The sequence below is a fragment of the Apteryx mantelli genome, chromosome 5 (assembly GCF_036417845.1).
Source record: "Apteryx mantelli isolate bAptMan1 chromosome 5, bAptMan1.hap1, whole genome shotgun sequence".
In the NCBI taxonomy this organism is placed as follows: domain Eukaryota; kingdom Metazoa; phylum Chordata; class Aves; order Apterygiformes; family Apterygidae; genus Apteryx; species Apteryx mantelli.
This window is the reverse complement of record NC_089982.1, coordinates 72905272-72926259: the sequence shown is the minus strand read 5'-3', so window position 1 is coordinate 72926259 and position 20988 is coordinate 72905272. Positions and strand designations below refer to the sequence as shown.

General features: G+C 37.1%; 1 protein-coding gene across 1 annotated transcript; it reads left to right on the top strand.

Moving 5' to 3' along the window:
• Positions 1-5788: 5788 nt before the first annotated feature.
• On the top strand, positions 5789-20748 carry OTOP1 (otopetrin 1). Its single transcript, XM_067297177.1, has 6 exons — positions 5789-6074; positions 11921-12057; positions 15057-15115; positions 16877-17007; positions 18574-19520; positions 19910-20748. Exons 1-6 carry the CDS (start codon positions 5789-5791, stop codon positions 20078-20080), a joined length of 1731 nt encoding a protein of 576 aa, XP_067153278.1. The 3' UTR covers positions 20081-20748.
• The last annotated feature ends 240 nt before the right edge of the window (positions 20749-20988 follow it).

Genomic DNA, 20988 nt, shown 5'->3' with positions numbered 1-20988 from the left:
ATCAAAGACAGTTCAGCAAATAGAGTAAGGGGCATCTCCTATATCACAGATGTCCAGGTTATCCAGTGAGGTGAATCCTTCAGCAGGACTTGCTTGTTGTTCTTCTTTTTCGGGAGAATGTAGGGAAGCCAGCTGATTTTCGCTTGCCTTCACAAATCCTTTCCAGTGAAGAAGTCTATCCAGCATATGTAAGAATGCAGCAAGAAGAAAGGCTGCATTTTTTGAGTGTCGCTTCTTGTAGCGCCAGAGCTATGGGCAAAAAATATTTAATAGCTGGGACACAGCTTTTATTTGCATAAACCAACTGAAGTTATAGACATATTTTTTCCTAATTCCTAGATATCAAAAAGCCTACTTTTAAAGGAGAGGTAATTAACTTGGATCATATTCGGACAACAGCTATGGTCTCCTGAAAAATATAATACTTGCTTCAGAACCTCTTTACTGTATTATAGGAGTTTGAGTCACACTTGCTAATGCAAACGTCTTCAGTTCATGTTTGTTCCTTCTGCCATTAGGCACATTCTGGTGAGCACTGGAAGGAGATGGGGTGAGGATGCATTGTGGTCTCTTAGAGCCTTGATCATATTAACAGACTAAAACAACAATTCTGCATTAAATTATACTTAGGTGAACCTAGAAAGTAGGAAGTAAAAATGAATTACAAATGTTCCGAACAGCTGAACCTTATGAAAACATTCAGTTTTTCTATGTGAACAAACAAGTGAGTTCTGTTATACAGCAATTGTGCACTGTTCTTGGTGATGCAAAGTCATCTAACTAATCAGTATCAAATTAGTACAACATACAGTCAGTATGTAGAGAGAATAAAGCTATCCTTACTGTATTTTAAAGTTGGATTTGGGTTTTTTTTTCTTTCAGCTTCATGTGAGGACTCGCATAGCTGTTATCCTGCAAAGTGAATGTCACTTAAATCACATTCCAGTCTTTTGATATAGTTTTTAATACTGTTTGTTTGCTATAACTGATACTATTTATAAAGACTACCTGATTTAAAAATCATATAGAAATAATCCTGGTTCAGCCAGTGACTGGGAAGAAGCAACTGACTAGCAAAGAACAGAAAGGTGGATAGGTTTTACATCTCTTAGTAACACAAAGCTTTTCATCACTGCTTTGTAAAGCTTTTATTTGTATTTCCATATTAAGTAGATGGGTAATAAGTCAGTTGTACAGTCTTAAGTCCTATTTGCTGAAAAATCTTAGAATCATGGAATAATTTAGTTTGGAAGGGACCTCCAGAGGTCACCTAGTGCAACTTCCTGCTCAAAGCAGGTCTATTGATTTGGAAATAATTGATATTTAAATTCCAATGTTGTGGGCTTTTAATACTATATTTGAATTGACAGCTAAACTGTTGCTATTTGGAAACTGTATATGCACTTGTAAACTTACCTATAGATGACACATTGATATTTTTTGATCTATTAAACTTGTAATATTATGTGTGTTACCACATAGGAAATATTTTATTACCTAGTTTCTTGACTTCAGATCTTCTAGTGTTGAGGGGAAAAAAAAATGGATCTGAATAAGGGCCTAGAAAACTGGTTGAAGTTTACACCATTGTTAACTTGATGGTGCCATCAGTGAAATAAATGGATTACATTTTTGCAGATGTGGTTTGTCCACAGCCAACGATGGCTGATCAAGCTGCGAATGACCAGCAGTATAACAAACAATTGTCACACTACACAAGAAACTAAGAGCACAAAGTAAATTCTTTTGATATATGCACTATTTTTCAGTATTCAGGATGTTTTTCTTCTGTAAATTAACTTTTTATTCTTAACAGTGCCTGTTAATGAAGTTGCTGTTTTTCTTCCTCAGTAATAGAGAGGCTGATATTAACTTAAATGCCATTAGCTGTACACAGCTGAGAAAATAACATACCATTGTTTGTTTTTTACCTCGGTTGAGGCACTTAAGTATCTGGAAACCTGGACAGCATCTAGTCACTAGATCATTTTATGTGGAGCATTGTGTTAAATACTTTCAAACCCACACATTTTGGAAGATGCAAGAGTGTAGAATGTGGGGACTGAAACTTGTTAAATATTACTGCTTGTGACTGTTCCTTGAAGTCTGGACTGTAAGAGGAGACTATGTTCTTAATTCTGACTTTAAATTCTCACTGTTGCTGAACACACACTGCGTGAAATGTTAGATAATGAACAAGATATCTTAAGCTGCTGTTGTTTCATTGTGTACTGACAGCAACTTTTTTTTCAATGTAAAGGTGAAAATCCTCATATTCATCCTCAATGCTCATCTGGTCAAACCAAAAATAAAATGTCTAGCGCTACTGTTGTTATACTAGCTTGTAGAGTAAATTAACAGGTTGATCTATTTAATATTTGAGTTTTTGAAAAAGTAGTTGTACTTCTAATTTTAAAGGAGCAAATTGCTTATCTTCTGGTCTTCATCTTATAACAAATTTGAACAATTTTACATCTGCATAAGCGTGTACGTTTGAGTAACTTTTGTTTATTGTATTTAAATGTGCTTTTGCTCAGGGAGGTAATTATCACTGTATTTGTGTTTAAGTTGCCTTGTACTCTTCAATTAAAGTTACTATTTACTACGTGATTTTTCAGATTTATTCTTCTGGGCATCTTAAACTTTGTATAAAAGTTAACAATTATTTTTTAGTATTTAGTTGTTTAACCATCTAATTACACTGTTCTTGGGGACTCTCAGAGCATCAGTATGCTTGTCTATGAAATAGATGTCCATGTAAATTTTAAATACTGTACTTTGACTTGGAATATGTTTGTCTTTCATGACCTCTCAGCTGGGTTTGTTATTTAAGGTGTGATGTCATTCTGTATGACTCAGGAGAGGTATTTCCCCTCTGACTACTTGATGTTTTTTTTCAGAAAATCTCAGGTAGATATGTCTATAGTACAAAAGTTCTGCAGAGTCTTTCAGTAAAAGGTATAAATAACCAGTGCAATACTTGTCCACTAATATGCTCAAAAGCAAGTAGTATTGAATCTGGTAAGAATTTAAAACAATGTTTGCTGTAATTAGCAGCCTCCTGATTTGGCCTAGCAAAATGTTGCTGCCAGTTCCAGTTTTATGTATTCCTTCCTTTCAGTATTTTCCCTTTCCACCAAATCAAGAAATTAGGGGGAGACATTAGAAATATCTTAATAGTTTCCTGAAAACAGTAGTTAGATGGTCAAAATCCCTACTTTTACCAAAGCTTGAATATATTGGCTGGCTTCAGACCACCACAGATGTTTTCAATATCCATTTACATTAAATTCATTTGACAATGAGAATGTTTAGAATGCCAGCACCAAAGAGCTTTTCTTCACAGGCACCAAGGGATACTCTAGAATCATCTTAAAATAAAATAGAAATAAATGTCCAGACAGTACAGAGCTTCTGTTAAGTAGCTGATAAGATTAAAGCAACTTCCTCAGTTGTTTATTAAAGGTTACATTTGCAATAGTAAAAATAGGTAGGACTTGGCATTTCCGTAAGCTTCAGAAAATGGTGGATATAGTTCTCAGCTAAAGGTGGTGACTCCTTAGCTGTTTGTCTAATTATGTTCCTTTTATTTTATACTGTTCTTACAGGTCATATTCAGAAATGTCTTTTAATACTTGGGGGAAAAAAAAACTCTTGTTCATTTCTGGCTCCAGAAGAGAAAAAGCTTAAAACCTCTTTAAGTTTTGCCAGGGTAAATGGAGTAAAATAGGTACTGTCCTTTCATTTCTTCACTTTTTTATATGTAGTTGAATTGGTGGCTTAATTTCATGAGCTGTAATGAGACATGGGCTATGCACTGTTTTGAAACACAAATTAAAAAACCTGCAATGCTTTGGATATTTGATATGCTACGAACCGATAAAAAGTAAAAATGTAAGACCTGCCTGGCCAGACCAAGGACCGGTCTGTCTTCGTATTTGTCCTCCAGTCTATCACTAGGTATCTGAATATCTAGCAATAAGAGAATTATGACCTTTCTTCCTTCAAATTATACCCAAACAAAATACCATTTAAAATATTTAGTGTTTACACTGGGAGATAATCTTCTCAGCCCCTATAGGCAGTCAGCTGGTCCTCCAGATCTTGAGACTTGAATATTTCAGTTTCTAATGACCATAGGTTACAGTTGCACGATTAAATAAAAATGTGTATATAAATGGGGAAAAGGAATAAATAAGAAATGGACTAAATCCTGTAGCAGACTTTGCTACTTTGAGCTCATTTGTAGCTCATTTGTTGCTACTCCAGTTAGCAGTCAGCTGCAATATTCTGTTGTCAGAATAGTACTTGCCAGAAGAAAGAAAAATCGCTACCTTGGAAAGGACTGATACCACAGACTCAGCATGCAGTTCTGCTGTGCGGGGAGCAGGCCTGACGTGTCTGCCTCCCTCTGCTTTCTCCACTGCTTCTCCTGTTGTCACCTGAGAGATAGGAAATGCTGACAATTGTGAAGAAGAAGAGAGAATACTGCTGAGAGGATTGGCGCTCATGAGCGGTAAAGATTTGGGAGAGGAGTAGAGCACAAAGATTGTAAGAAACCTCCTGCTCTTTCTCCATCCTGCTTTAAGTGTTCATGAAGGAGTCAGATTAGTTAAGTCCAGGTTGACTACAGTCCAGATAAGACTCTTGAGATGTCCATACGAACAATGGAAACAGTGAATGAGAGACCAAAAGATGACAGAAGTATAAAACCCTGATTCTTGAGTCTGATGGCAGGAGACACCTCAAGTCTGACACCTCAAGGGTGGGCTCAGTCAAGAGGTCTGTACTGAGAAGGGTGCAGCATGGTCTCAGAGCTGTGAATGACCAGGCTCTACCATAACCAGCAGGCTTAGGTTCACAACAACAAACCAGTGTTCATTAAGACAGGTTTGGGCCAGGTCATGACAGCAATTTATTAAGTGATGTGCAATTACATCTATCTTAATTGACCACTTAGGTTTAAATGCTAGTATCAGCAAGTAAATTATTAAAACTGTGAACCTTATGCCTGAAATTTAGCTTGATACTGTTTATCTGCAAAACTGTTTCAGAGCAGAAAACAAGGCAGCAGTAAACTTGTTGATCTGTCACGACTCACTTTTGGCACATATAAACAATTTTTTAAAAAATGGGAAGATGGGGGCAGGTTTTCCTTGACTATTTTTCAAAGAGCATTTTAATTTACCATTTGGCCTGTGGGTCAGGCTCCATCTGCCCCCATCCTCACTTTCTCTAAATGCGTCCCAGGGCTGTTGGCCATTCTTTGGCTTTCCAGTAAAGGAGATTAATCGTTAGGGGTGTTTTGTTCACTGGTCGTTTTCTTTCCTGTCTCGCTGTCTAGAGAATGTGTTACACCTTGCAGTGCTCTGTCAAATGGATGTAAGCCCAATGCCCCCCCCCCCCCCCACACACACACACACCAAATAGCCCTACAGGGCTCATCTACCCCTCTGCAAAGGGACTTGACCATCTTCTGCTAAATAATTTCTAATTTAACCCTAACCTTGACCCTAGCTGTTGGCTGAGCCTAAGGCAGGACCCCCCCAGCCACTGCCCGGATAAAGCCCTTCTCTCAGCAGCTTTCCCCTTGCAGCCTGCCTTTCCCTGGGGCCGCCCTCAGCCCTCCCGCAGCCCAGCGGCAGGCAGCGGCTGCCGGAGCACAGCGAGGGCCGGCAGCCCCGCTCCGCCCCCGGCTGCCGATGAGGGACGGGCCAGTGGACAGCCTCGAGGCTCCCCAGGGGAAGCGGGGCTGCCTGCCTGCAGCGCCCGGCCGGTGGTGTGGGAGATGGAGAAAGCCCCCGGCTGCCCCTCCGTGGGGGGCAGCTACCCACAAAAAAACGCTGAGATCCTCAGCAGTCAGTACGGCATCAACCTGTTCCTGGCTGGGCTGTTGCTCACCTTCGCCTGGGCTGTGCATGCTGTGGGCATCAGCAAGAGCCACCTGCTCTCCTACCTCATCACCCTGATGCTCATCCAGCTGCTGTGGATGCTGTGGTACCTCTGCAGGAGCTGCACACAGAGGAGGCTGATCCGTGACAAGGACACGCACGCCGGAGCCCGCTGGCTGAAGTGTAAGTACCAGCTGGTGGTGCACAGGTCCTGGCCCTCCACTCAGCAGAGCCTCTGGGAGCATTGAGCCAGGGACCTCTGTGCCGTCACCTGCCGCTGCCACCCCATTACTACCTCTCTCCATCCCTGGCATGAGATATTCAGGTGTTCATGGTCCTATGCACATGTAGTGCACTCAGATTAAATATACACTTAAGCTCAGCACACTAAGAGATTATCTCCAGAGCCTTCTCTTCCTTACACCCCTCCTGACCAGACTAGGCTAGCAGCACTTGAATAATAAAATACAGTGTTTGGAAGAGGCAATTATGAGTGTCATGCATCTCTCCTGGAGGAATTACCATATTTTCCAGGCAACATAGTGCAACTTATTTTAGCCTAGCACTAGTCAAAAAAGGTCCTCAAGTGCTCTCTATACCAATGTAAATCAGAGATTCCCATTTATATCTGTACAGTGATGCCTTAAAAACACCTGAAGTTAGACAGAAGAGGGCAATATCCCTGGACAGAGCAGTTTGCAGTTTAAGTGCATAAAACACCTATCTAAACAAGGAAGCTAAAACTAGCATTAACTTGTAGGAAAAGAATACAAGTTTGCAAGGGTAGTGGTGGGATGTGATGGCCCTTTTTTGTAGTGTCAGGTGCATATCGGAGGTAAAGATACAAACATATGTTGCATGAAGGTGGTTGGGGGACGCATCACAGAGCCATATAGACAGGAATGCTGAGTTTCTGGGTTCCAAGAAAAGGAAACAACTAAGATGAACTCTGTGTAGAATAACAGGCAAGCCCAGTTTTACCAATTGCCTCTTTTCTAGTCTCTGCACTCACTATAAATGGTAGGTTTGAAAGTGAGTGTGTTAAATGGAGTGCAGTAAAACAACTTTCTCATGCGATCATTCATTTCTGCATGAGATAAGAGCAAATTATCACAGCAGCAGCTAATGAAAAGTTCAGATGAAAATTCCCAGAACATCTAAAACCTGATTATTTTGAAAAATAAGGTGTGTAGTTGAAGTTTAATTTGTTCTCACTTTCAGTGGTTGTGTCTTTTTCTTTGCAGCTGTTAACAATTATGCTGTATGAATTGCTCAGGGAAAATCTTTTTTTATGTTTAACATTATACAGCCATGGTCTGTAGACTCTCTCCTGAGGTATGTAATACCTGTGCCAACTGTTGAATCGCTCTCCTTGGTAATTCATTGTTTACCAAAATAATATTCAGCTCTCAAGGATTTTATAAGTATTAGCCTGTGTGGCATAAATCCTGAAGTTCATTATGGCAAGTTTCAATTTGGTCCTATTTTGGAGCAAGTTATGCTATTCTTACTCAGAGAGTAGCTTTTTTTTCCAAAATAGGGAGTAAGTACTGCTTAACAAGAGTACGTACAGCAGAACCCACTGCCCTTTTTCTTTTGGGACAGCATTCACAGCATTTCATTTGTCCTAGAGGATATAAGGAATCACTGAAATTTAGAAATAAGATACTGGAGTGAACTACTAGGTTACCATATCCATTTCTTTTATCTGCACAGGATTGCTCTTTGTAATACATTCTCAAGTGATGCAGATTCCACAGCTTCTCTTAAGCTGCAATTGAACAAATTCCCCCTTGGGGGAAATCTTCCTACACTTTCCTATTCTTCGGAGTTTCTTGTAGTTACAACAAGCCTATACAACTCTTTTATTCTGTGCTGGTAAAAGAAAACTTATCCGAGTTAAGGAAAAACTCAGGAAGCAACTCCTCTGCCAAGGTCCCTTTTACCTTCCTCTGTATCAATGGTTTTGTCATAGAAATTTTTTACCTGGAGGAATAGTCAAAAAAGGGTGGAAAAAAGACATCATCAAGCCTGGAGAAAGGCTTTCATAAGCCTTTCCACAAGGAGTTCTTTGCAATTTTTGAGTAGTCCTATCAGCTATTTCTGAAGCATGTCTCTTTGCTCTCACTGTTAGAGAAAATATCCATGGATTAATGAGTATAAAATATAAACACATACTCGGTATGTTTTCATGATTCACTTCAGACTGTGAATTATCATTTTAGTGAAAGTGGAGATAGCTGTTTATCTACAACATTTTGCTATAATGTATGTTGAAAAAGAATTAGTCAAAACATCTTACAATTGAGTCCTTGCATATAGTTAACAAAGCTAGAAGGACAAATGGCAAATTTACAAAAATTGCTCACAGAAAGGCTTCCTTCAACCTTTTTGTACCTACGATACCAACAGTGAGAACCCTAGAGCACGCTTCTCTTCCACCAAGAACACCTTTTACAGTCTTAATGTGGGAAAAGTTTCAGCAAAGTGCTTTGTCTTTGCTAAGATACAGTAAACATAACCCAAATAATTATAGGGAAACTTAGGAAAACATGTATACATGGACTCCTTCCCTTGACTTATTCCAAATATTATTCCCCCTGTATATTCCCCTGTAAAGGAAAAGCTGTATGAGCATTACATTTCTCCAGCAGCGCAACTTCTGTTTAAAGCGTAGACAGCAAGTCAACTTACAAAGTTCTTGGCAAACTCCAACTTTTATCTTTTTCCTGCTTGCATTAAATTCTCTAATATTTAAGCCCAAACAATACTTTGAGTTTAGAGTGGCATTTTCATAACTGTATCATAATGGCTTCATTCTTCTCAACAGTTAGTAGAAAGAATTAAGCAAGCACTGAACAATACTGAAAATCCTGTTCTTGATCTGCTAATGCACACAGGTTTCAACGAACATTTGAAAACAATCTCCATCTTTAATAACGCGATGTTCAGTAGCAATCATTTCATATTTCTATAACTTTCAAATAGAAATAACATGACAGTGGAATTTATCACTTATAGATACTGGTATATATAAAGTATTTAGTATTAGTATTATGGAAGTTTCCACCAGGAAAAGTTAATATGGGAACCACTAGCATATTTTATGTATGGTCATTATAGTTGTGCTTTGATTTTTGACTGATCAAATTAGTGCAGTTGTTCCCCTTTGAAGCTCCTAAAATATGCATGTTGGGCACTTGGTATATACTTACAGTGCGGTCACCTGAGTGATAGGTAGAAATGTCTATGGTAGTTGGAGTAAATAATCAAACATTAAAAGAAACAACTCATAAAATCTTCTGATCCCTGTAGGACAAAGGCAAAACTACTGATTTCAGTGGGAGCAGATCTGAGCCCACCAAATCTCTGATACATTTAAAGGAAACATGAGGAGAAATACTAAGGCATAAATCGGAAAAGTTCTAGTGAAAGAAACTTTGTGTTTTGTTTTGTGTTTTGTTTTTTTTTTCTCAATGGTCTGCTGGGCATTGATGTAAAACTAGTAGAACTCTACAATCCAAATCCATGACCTTGTGAAATGCAACCAAGAGAGAGTGGAGCTACAGTACAGGTGGTGCCTGTAAAGACAAGGTGCATGTATAGTGCAGGAGACAGACCAGTAATCTGTGTTTGATTTTTATTTTTGTGGATTTAAACCTGATCTTTTTTCTTTCTGTTCCCTTTCCCCTTCCCATTCCCTTTTCTCCTTAGCGAGTGCCTTGTGAGTCTATTCTTGCTGAGCTACTTTGATGGGCAATGATAGAAAGGTTATAGAACTGGATCTTAGGACTCAAAACTTTTACATTATAAAATACATTTCCCACCAGTTTTGTTCTGACATTGCTGCTTCACTAAAGCAGTTCCTCAGAGCTTGATCCTGCACCACAAGTTCACTTAGAAATTACCTTACTAGGTCAGGACTGGGGAATTAAATAACTTTATTACACACTCCATAAAGTCAACATATGCATAGCAATTTACTGGAGAATACCTGTGCAAGATTTTTATAATTTTTTTGCTTCAGAAGATAACATTTTCCCTCTTATTGAAACAATTATTGCATACAAAAGTCCCTAAGACAGATTGACATTTGTGAAACAAACTGATAGTTTCCTGCATGCTTTCTAAATAAACCATGAATCATAGTTCATCATATAATCAGATAATAATTTAGGTCAGAAGGTACCTCTGGAAGTCATTAGCTCAACACCCTGCTCAAAGTAGGTCCAATTAGATCAGGTAAAGTTATTTCAATAATATTAAAAATTCTAATTTCCTTTAGAAAAATTTTAATTCTTTAAATAAGGAAGGAAATATGGTTTGATTGCAGAAGTAGATTAGAATTTTTCATGTTTGTGATGCCATTTACTTTAATACATAATGAATATGATACATCTATTTAAATGTAGTGTCCAGTCTTGTATGACATGTTAAGAAATTAACTGACATAATAAATAAAAATAAAAATATACAGAATTATACACTTAAATGAACTGCAGAGCTGACTTCTTAGGTTTTGAAATATGAAAGCAAAAGTTGGGGGGGGGGGAGGCAAACTGTCTCATAGCAGAAATTACATTCCATAAATAATTTGACACTGTCTTTATTATAGAGATTGTCTGTAAAACAGAAAAATAGAGTCCTACCTGAACTCATATCCTTGTCATTAAACTCTATTCTGAAGTCTGTTTTTGTTTAATGTGGTAAAGGATTGATGAAATGAGTGAACCATGTATTTTAAAGATATCTCTGCCAAAATGGTTTTGACATATTTTTACAGATTCTGAGTTGATTTCTTGTCTGTATTGTAATATAAACCAAAGATGGCTGTGTTAGTGGATGATGAACAAAATGATTCCCAAACATTGCCAAATACATTGTGTTTTTATTGTTTATATGTGATTAATTTTTATTGATACAAGTTTAATAATAAATTTATTATTAATTAAATTATTACATAGGTCAATACAAGTCAAGTGGAGGATGTGGTGCTTATAAGAGAGTCAGGATGTGGTTCCTTATAAAAAATGTATTCATCAATGTCAACTTTAGTGATGTTATTTATTCTATGAGGAATTACAAAGAAAGATTAAGTTATTCACGCTGATCTAAATTTTAAGGTCCATAGCTAAATTTTTATCTCATCTTAATTCAAATAAGCCCAAGTCAAATCCAGTGGAAGCTTCTCTGAATAAGTCTAGAGAACAAACACCAAGCAAATGAAGAGTTTGGCTCAGTAATTTTATTGCCACTTGTGCTTAGTCATACTGGTACAAAACTAATAATTAATAACATACATTATCTTATCATGAGTTTTTAACAAACATTTACATCTCTGAGAGGAAAAGATTGTTATCAAGCAAGTGGAAATGTGTATTTTGAAAGTTCTCTAAAGTATGAAAAAAGTATTTGGACACACATATAAGGAATCTTTTTTGGTTAAAAGAATAGATGCTGAAATGAAATCTAAAATCTTTGGTTCCTTTCTAGGAGAACAAACCATACATCTCATCGTGGCTTTGGTGGCTGGCTTGCAGGGCAGCCCCCTGAACAATGCAGGTGGCATTCCAAGTGATTGTGTTACTGCCCGCCCCAGAGCTCGTGGGCCAGGAGACTGTAGCATTATTGTTCAGCTCTCTTGAATGGTATAGTTTGCCGTGTGGCTGTATAGAGCATTAATTCATGCCCTGTGTAACTGCTTCAGTGCTACAGTTACTTGAGAGGGAGATGCTGAGTGCTGTCTGCAAGGTGCTGAGTGCCTTCAGATCCTTGGCCATTACTGCACTGGCCCCTCTATGCTGTCTGTGCTGGGCATGGATGGTGATGAGCTTTAATAATATATTGGGTAGAGTCTTTCATGAACTCCTACAGGGACTTACTGACATTGCTGACCCTCAAGTCAGTTACCTTTTTTGAACATTGACCTACTTTTATTTCTCTAAACAAGATTTTAGCATATTGATACAGATTGTCTGGAGACGTTGTAACTGTACGTTAATGTTTTCTACTATCTTTTTCATTTGTAGGTGGGATTACATTATTTGCAGTGATTACTTTAATTCTGGACTCTTTTAAAATTGGATATTATGTTGATTTTTCAAACTGTTTATCAGCAGCCGAAGGAATTTTTCCTGTTACACATGCAGTACATACTATCTTACAGGTAAAAGCCACTGCATGCAGTCTGTATTTTTTATGAAAAATATCTTTTGTCTTTTTGTCTTCAGTGGATTTTATGTTAATTTAATTTTTAAGCATATTACAGGATAATTTTGAGTGATAAATTCTTGTGCATGTTTATCCTTTCTGTGTGTAAATTCAGGTTTGGCAACCTGAGAATTCAGTAATTACATCTGTAGGTATATATATAAAACTTGCATAGGTAAAAAAAAAATCATCAAAAAATTTTCTCTTATACTTGAAATTACATGTTTTTTTTTTGTTCAAGCTACTTATATAACTTTCACAATTTTCCAGCTGAAATGAACAGCTTGGTTGAAGACGATTCTTTTATTTCTATATGTAGAACTTGCCACACAAGTTCAGTTTAATCTGCCTCTCCTGATATCCCACTGTTGTTAGGGGTAGAGGCCTGATATTTCAAAGGGGCCGTGTATTTAACTAGTTTTAAAATCTCTTGTACACGTTTCCTATAACAAATGAACAAGGATTTTCCTTCTAGAAGCATTTGATTGTGCTTATCAATGGCTGCACAGTAGTAAACACAGTCAGTTACTCCTGAAAAATATTCCAGCAGCTTTTTTATTTTAAGATTGTGGCTCAGTATTATATTGTGATATTCCATAGTTGATCATTTATTGCAAGAGTAAATGTTACTCTTTCTTCTATTTGAAGCATAAATTGCCTGTTCTTTGTAGACCCTTCTTTTGCCATTACACAATGGAGTAAAAAGAAATTGGCCAGTTATCATAAAAGTTTTCCTTATTTTGAGTACTGTTTTCCAGTTCATCTTCCAGATTGTGAGACAGTCTGTGTGAAAATGGAGATACTGAGACCTGTTAGTAATTGCAAGAGCCAGATACATCCTGTGGTTAGGAGAAGATTTTGAGTATCATCTTTCTTATCAGGACAGTCCAAAACTAGAATTCCTCTGAGCCCCTATCAGTAGATTTGTAGCAAAGGAGGAAGGAAAAAGGCACCAGACTAAGATACTCAGTTATACCCAGGTCCACTATCCATGTTCCAAGGTGATTAAGTAACATGGTGATGGGCATATTTAAGCACCCGAATAGAACAGAAAAGGCTTTCCTAGCACTTTTTCTTTCACCTAAGTGAGCTTTTGAGCAATCTAGATTTTTCTATTTTCTGTAACACAGTTTAAACCATAACTCTGACCTCTTTTACCTTTCTCTCTGTGGGTAAAATTCTGATTTGGCTGAAATCAAAGTGGTCATAATTTCACACCCTTGTAATATTCAGTCTCTCTGTCTAGCAATTTCTTTACCTCTCAAAAACAAACCAAAAAATTAAGCCTTTTTCCTGTTGATCTGCATGTAGCATTCTTCATTATATGCAGTGACCCTGCGCTGGCAAGTTCCCATCTACCATGAACTGGAGTGTGGATGAAACTGCACGTAAGAGAGCAGAACAAAGGGAATAAGAATTCTAATTTAAATTGTACATCACCTAATGTTGCTGAATTAATCTTTTGCTTAGCTTAAAATAACGTAATCCAGAATGTTAGCCTGATCACTCAAATAAAAGAGAACAAAAGCGATTTACCAGATATCTCTTACCCATGACAAAACCTCTCATGTCCTTAAAGCTCAGGATAAAATTACAGCAGAGAGCATTCCTACTTATCTGTGTTATGTGAAAAGCTAAGGGTGAGTTTTCTACAGAATATATGTCAGATTCTGTTGTACTTTAATCTAATGAAGCATCATGATGCTTGCCAATAAATTAATAAATATAAATATACTGCAACTGTGCAAAGAATGAACAAACACATATCTGCCTCTGACCTCCACCATTCCAAGACAGCCTCACACTATACTCTTTTACCAACAGAAGTCTCTCTGAGGCAATGAATGTTCTGTGAGCAAAAATGGGACTTTATGTTATTATTTCTTTGCCTTATTAACTTTTCCTGTTTTCCATCCACCTTTTTATTTTCAATATCTGAACAGAGCTTCAGAACTTACTGTGTTTAGTTTTGAAGACTGCTTTCACATTTGCTGTTACATTTTACTACGTCTATGCCAGAACTGGAGATTGAATGGTGGTATAGCAGACTGAGGTGCTAATTACTTGTTTCATTTTGGAGTTCCATGATATCTTATAGTCTTTACATTCGGGGTTTTGCAGTGGTCACACCTTCTTTTTTGAAATGTTTCATTAGATGAATGGATGAACACGGTATTACTGGCTACAGAGGGCAGCTGGATACTTGGTTTTGCACTGGCTGTGCCAGCTCCATTCCAGATTTCCAAAAGTGTCCATTAACTCTGTGTGTCTTTGAGTCAGCCATCCTGAGCATGAACAACTGCAGCAGAAGCCGCAGTTTTCATTATCCTCCCACAAACAGAAATTCCCATGCTTGATACTTCTTTCCCCCTCCACTTGCTAACTGAGTATTGTTATATCTCCCTCTCTTATTCTCCAGCTTGGGCTTTCTGCACCTTACTTGAGTGCTACTTCATTTGTTCATAATGTGGTCGTCTCTCTTGCTTCCTGGATGTCCGTTTTATTAATGGTTTATTAATAAAGTCTGGAATCCTTTCACTGATCTCTCTCCCTGCTTAGAATTATATATATTTAGTAAACTGTATAAATTTAGCATCACCAGGCCCTACAGTAATCATACTGCTCTTTGCAGTTGGTAGTATTCTTTCCTTTGTCGTTGAAATAAAAGTCTCTCCAAATACAGAAGCAAGGTATATTTTGGTGAGTCATACTGAAAATTTCTACTGTTGAGCCACTGATTTTGCACAAGAAATCTTAGGTACCTGATGCCAGATGGGTTTTGGGTGAATGTCATAGGAAATCATGAGTTATTTCACCTAAGTGGAGATGGAGCTGCCTCAGTTTAAATCATCAGAGGAGTTAATCATGTGTTTTCCTCTACAGATACACTTTCCTTTTTGAGCGTCATACCTACTCATTAGTGCAATGACATTTCTCTGTATTCCTTTCATTTAGGTGTACTTTCTTTGGTGTCATGCAAAGGATATTATCCAGTCTTTCAAAACACTTGAAAGGTAAAGTGGATCTGATCCTCATCTGGAATGCTAGTAGGTACAGGTCTGCGCACAGCTTTAACACCTACAGTTTTACTGTATGAAGGACATGGAAAACTTAGAGAGTTTGATTCTTCTCTTACTTGTGTTAATATAAATGAAAAGTAGCTCCATTTACCCAAGTGAATGGATGATCATTAGTCTGATTTATTTTTTTATTCACACTGTGTTTATATTTTGTAATATACAATAGTCACAGAATAAATATATCTTTATCATGAGATAGGGAAATGGACAATGTATGATACCATAAAGCTACCTGCTTTTTTCAGATGAAGGAAGCATCTTGTATGTGTCTTAGGATTATGTACAGTATTATGTTGTCTTTATTTAGCTACAGAAAGGGAATCTGCAGCAGCCACCTGCAGTCAGTACAACATATCTGATGTATTTTATGTTGATCTTTATGGAAAGCATATTTTGGAATGAGATGTGGGAAATACACGCCCTCTCTCCAGCGGTATCCTGAATACTGAAATTAGTAAGGGTTGTGCATGTATCTGACACCAGATCTTGGTTCTTGCAGTGCAACTGATGTGTCCCATTCATCTGAAATAGCTGATACGTTTGTTATAAAACTGAGGACTAGTCTTTGAGGTAGCAAAGCCAGCTCCTGTGTATTTTTTGTTTTGTGAGAATATGAATTAATCTTTGTATACATAGAATATAAATAAACAAACATGGTAACTTTTTAAATATTCATCTCCATGAGCTGACCAGTTTCTACAGGAAGTTATAAAAGAACATACTCTGAAATCTCAGCTCTGGTGAAGATTGCCTTTTTCTTCTGCTCTCTTGAGTAAATGATTAAGCCTTACACCAATGCGAATGCCAGTGAGGAGAGTGATTGCAGAAGGCTTGCAACGTAAGCTGGTGAAACTGTTTATAAAAAGAATTTTTAAAATATTTAATTTCAAGTCTATCACTGAAAACAGTGGAGTAATAAAGAACTGTTTCTAGGTAAAGGAACATTATCAGCCTTGGGTGCAGGAGTATAACCTCTGGCAGAAATGGTAAGAGGTGAAAGGACTGTGCCTAAGAAAGAGACACCATGGCATTCTACAAAAAAAAAGGGGAGTATTAGGCAATTAAGAGCAATTATTGTATGTTTTTTATTAGCAAGTTTTGAGCCATTAACCCACTACTTTCTCTGATGCCTTTCTGTTTCATCAAGTCTGAATTTTCAAAGACTCTTGGAAACCTAGCCTCACTGTCCCAGTAGTCTGAATGGGATGAAGCCTTCTGTTGGTTTCGTCTCTCTCCAGAAGACAGAAATGTGTGAGCTAGAAGCTAGGGAAGGCAGTGGTATCTCTGTAAAGCAAGGCCAGCCCCAGTGAGTATGAAGAAGCACCACAGAAGGCTGTGAAATGGGGCTTGCAAAACAATTAATCCTGTTGAGACTGTTCAGCCACTGTCATTAATATGAAGCTTGTCCAGCCCAAAGAATAAAAAACATCATATAAGAGAGCATAACAAATAATAACAACATCCTACATATGGTTTAATACATTAAGCCACTGTGTTTCTATGATATTTTGGAAGTCTAACATTCATTCTGCTCCACTGTGGAACATCTTTAGGAAGATTGGTTATGATTTGTTTTCCTGCACTGACAACTAAATAGTACCACATGCAGTGTCTACAGAAAGTTAATTCGTTTTATTTAACATATATAGAGGTATGCTGTGTGCAGATTCTCTCAATAACTAATCTGTTTTGTAGGTTTGGGGTTATCCATTCTGTGTTCACAAATTTACTCCTGTGGACAAATGGAGTGTTAACGGAGTCAAAACATCAACTTAATGAACATAAGGAAAGACTAATCACGCTTGGTTTTGGGAACATAACAATAGGTAAGCTAAAGAGTTGATACATCTTGGAATTTCTGCTATAATACAGTGTCATACAAAATACTACATCGCTGTAGGATAGAACTGGATATGTGCTGCAGAGCCACTCCTGGGCAAATGATCAGTTCATATCATAACTGCAATGATATATGATCATTAACATTATCACGTGTGTGATCCAAGCTGTCGTTTTCTGTTTACTTATCTCCCCTTTGGATGAGGTCCAGAATAACAACAAATGCCAGAAGTTCGAGACAGTTTTTTTAAAAAACATTTCTTTTGAGGATTAACATTACTAAAGAACCCCTTTATTAATAAATTATGGAAGTAAATTGAACAAAGCAATTTCTAAAACAGAGTTTAATATTTAGAAAGTCATTGATAAAAAGCAGGCATGGATAATCCTGCAAATGCCTCCCATGAGAGTGGTTACATATGGTGTGTAGTCCCATGGAATTCAGTGAAAAAGTTCACAAAGATAAAGATTATTCATTAGTGCTGCTTTTCAGGAGCCAGATTTTGCTCTGGGAGATTCTTTTGTTATAATGAACAATTTCGTCTTTTGGTAAGGTGATGCAAGTCTCAACAAACATAACTTCTGCGGGTGCCTCATACTTTCAAATGTCACTGAAGCATAGGGAAATGAAAGGTTTTTACCTTTAAAATAAGAACTAAAAGCTCTCAGCAGCTGTAAGTTTCTTCCCATCTGTAAAATTTATCTGTACAGCTGATTGGATTTTGACTGTGTTTGCAGGGAAAAGGGAGAGAGATTTTGAAGGGGAAAATGTTCACATTTTCCTGCCCAATGAATCCAATAGTGCCTGTATCCTAACAGCTCCTTATTTTGCTCTATAAAGCCAAATACTGAATCAGTTTCTTTTTTGCCTACTTCTAGTCTAAACTAATTGAAAAATTTTAGGCATTTTCTATCATTCCCACAAAAGTTCACATTTAAGTAAGAAATTAATTTTAAAACTGGTTTAATATTATAAGTAGTGTTTTCAGACACATAACTATGTCTAAAATTATGCCCACATTTTTTCATCTCTTTGCAAGTCCTATTCTTTAGACATACAGCAGCACTACTAGTACTATCTAAGTTCTGTTACTAATCAAGCAGCTGCATTGATAGTTCAGAGATTCTCTAATCATGGAGCATTAGCAGAGAGCAGGCAAATCACAGGTTATTGGCTCTTCTTGATACTTCTACTTGATAAGTAGAAGCAGTGTTTCCTTATATTATTTCCTAAATATTCTGCTACCAGAATTGTTACACAATTGTACTGTTACCAGTGAAGTTTAGGAGAATATCCACTTTGGCACAGTATTTATGATTATTGCTAAGCAGCTGAGTAGTGAAGTTAGAGATCATACTTCAGTGAACATGCCAAAGCTTGTATCAGGTTAATAATTTAAGTGACATAAGCCTTCTTTTTTTTTTTTTTTAGGCGGCTAACTAAACAGTATGATGTGTTTTACTGAAATCTTATCTTTCATATTTTATTGTTGTTTAACTTTAAACGAGAACTCCTTACCATACACAGCATCTAATCTCTCCCTCTCCTTTAGTTTTAGATGATCATGCACCTCAATGCAATTGTACAACAACAACTCTCTGTTCAATATTTTCTCAAGGAATATATTACCTGTATCCCTTTAATATTGAGTACCATATTCTAGCATCCACGATGCTCTATGTCCTGTGGAAGAATATTGGACGCAAAGTAGAACACCATCAGCAACACAAAACCCCATTCAAATTCCATGGCATAACTGTTGGAATGATTTTTGGACTAATTGTGTTAATTAGCACAATAGCAAAAGTTGTTGTGTATTTAATTCAGATTGGAGGTTCAAAAACCAAAAGTGAGTTAGCACTTACTATGTTTTACTTGCATGCTATCTCTGTATTGGCTCTCATGTGTACAGCTGGAATTGTCGCCCTTCTAATTTACAGACTGGAAGATAGATCATTGGATAATTCAAAAAATCCTGCTAGAAAACTTGATGCAGAACTGCTGGTTGGCACAGCTGCAGGATCCTGGCTCCTCTCTTGGGGTTCAATCCTAGCAATTATCTGTGCCCAAGCTCATCCAAAATATACATGGTATAATCTGCCTTATTCCATCCTGGTTATTATTGAGAAATACATTCAGAACCTCTTTATCATTGAATCCATACATCGCGAACAGGAAAAGGTGAATGATGATATTAAAACTCTTCGAATAGTGACTATATCTAGGGGGAGCACTTTGTCTCTTACCCCCTCGTACAAAGAGATCTACAATGGAAGAGCTGCTCGTGACAATGGAGAGCTGCCGTACTTGCTTAACAGCAGTATCTGTGCGAGAGAAAATGATGGCAGTGGTGGTGCCAAAGAAGAAGCAAGTCAGGCTAATTGTTCAGTCATGCATTCAGCCCCAGATTTCTCGTTTTATAGCAGAAATTCAGTTACTAACAACAAGAGAAGGATTCTGAAGAACATTGCGGCATTTTTATTCTTATGCAATCTTTCGGTAAGGCGTTTTGAATATAATTCACAAGTTAATATCCAAAAGCTTCCCAACCTTTCAAACCTGATAAATATACTAAAATTACATAATTTATAGTTTACAGCAAGTCCATTTTACTTCTTCTGGAAGAATAAGTGTATGTGCCTTTGGGGAACAAAGTTTATTTAAATGTGGAATAGATCCTGGAGACTAAACTCTTTTTAGTCACAGTACAGAAATTACATCAGCAGTGAAAGCTGAAATCCTCTTCCATCAGCATGTCCCAGGAACAATAGGGAGGGTTTATTTAGAGATTTCTGAAACTAAATTGCAGTTCAGTGGGTCACAATCATTGTGGGCTAGTCACTCATATTGCTGATGATTAATATTGGCATTGCGTTCTTTCCTTGCAGCTTTGGATACCACCGGCATTTGGTTGCCGCCCAGAATATGACAATGGACTAGAAGAAATCGTTTTTGGCTTTGAACCTTGGATAATTGTTGTGAACCTTGCAATGCCTTTTTCTATTTTCTATCGAATGCATTCAGCTGCCTCACTCTTTGAAGTCAATTGTAAAACATAGATCATATACGGTCCTTCAGTGAACAATTGATTGAATAATTAATTACATAAATAACAGATGAATGAGTGGATGAATGAAAGAGTGAACATAGCAACAGCTGCTCAATACATAGAAGGTTCAATAAATATTTTTTAAAAGAAGGGACCGTAACTAATAGCATGTAATATTTTTTTTATTTTTCTCCCTCCACACATTTTGTTATATATCTGGTATTATTGTCTAGATAGACTTTTCAATATCATACTAATGTCAGCTCTACATAGTAGAGTTAATTCAAGTCTCCTTAGTCTTTGTCTTAGTCATCTGGGATTTGTCCTCTATAATTTGTATTGCTTTATTTTCTTTCACTGTGGCCTGTGAAAGTGATTTAAAAAAATCCATGGTTTAGGAGGGCAAATACCAGGCACTCCTAAACAGAGTGATGCTCCTAAATCCACACAGGCGCTCTGAATTCTTAATTCTTAGCTATGTTTTTATAATAAAACCTGGAAAGATTTTCTATTTAGTTGGAATATGGGAATTATTAAACTTATTGATAGAAAAGCAACATATAATTATTATTTTCTTAACTATATACCATGAAATCCAAATAAATAACATGCAGGTTTAGATATTATACTGTATATAATTTCTTCTGGTAAAATGTATTTCAGTTAATGCATCCCCTTTGTCTTGTATTTACTATATGACATAGCTGAAAAATAAAGTTAATCCTTTTACTGAACTACTTATTCACAAATCCTTGAAACTTTTTATGAGAGAAAACTGGTCTTGTAGCTTATGTTTAGGTGCATATGTTCTGTTGCCAGAATGGTATGGATTCCCAGTGTAATTTTTTATGAGCTGCTAACCTCTTTGTACTCTGGTCCCCTGGTTTGAAGCTAATGGTAAGTATTCATATGGGGATG

Excerpts from the sequence above, each read along its gene's own strand:
- OTOP1 (XM_067297177.1), top strand. The coding sequence starts at position 5,789 with ATGGAGAAAGCCCCCGGCTGCCCCTCCGTGGGGGGCAGCTACCCACAA. Across the intron at positions 6,075-11,920 it reads CGGAGCCCGCTGGCTGAAGT|GTGGGATTACATTATTTGCA; the intron begins GTAAGTACCAGC and ends TTTCATTTGTAG. Across the intron at positions 19,521-19,909 it reads TATTCTTATGCAATCTTTCG|CTTTGGATACCACCGGCATT; the intron begins GTAAGGCGTTTT and ends CTTTCCTTGCAG.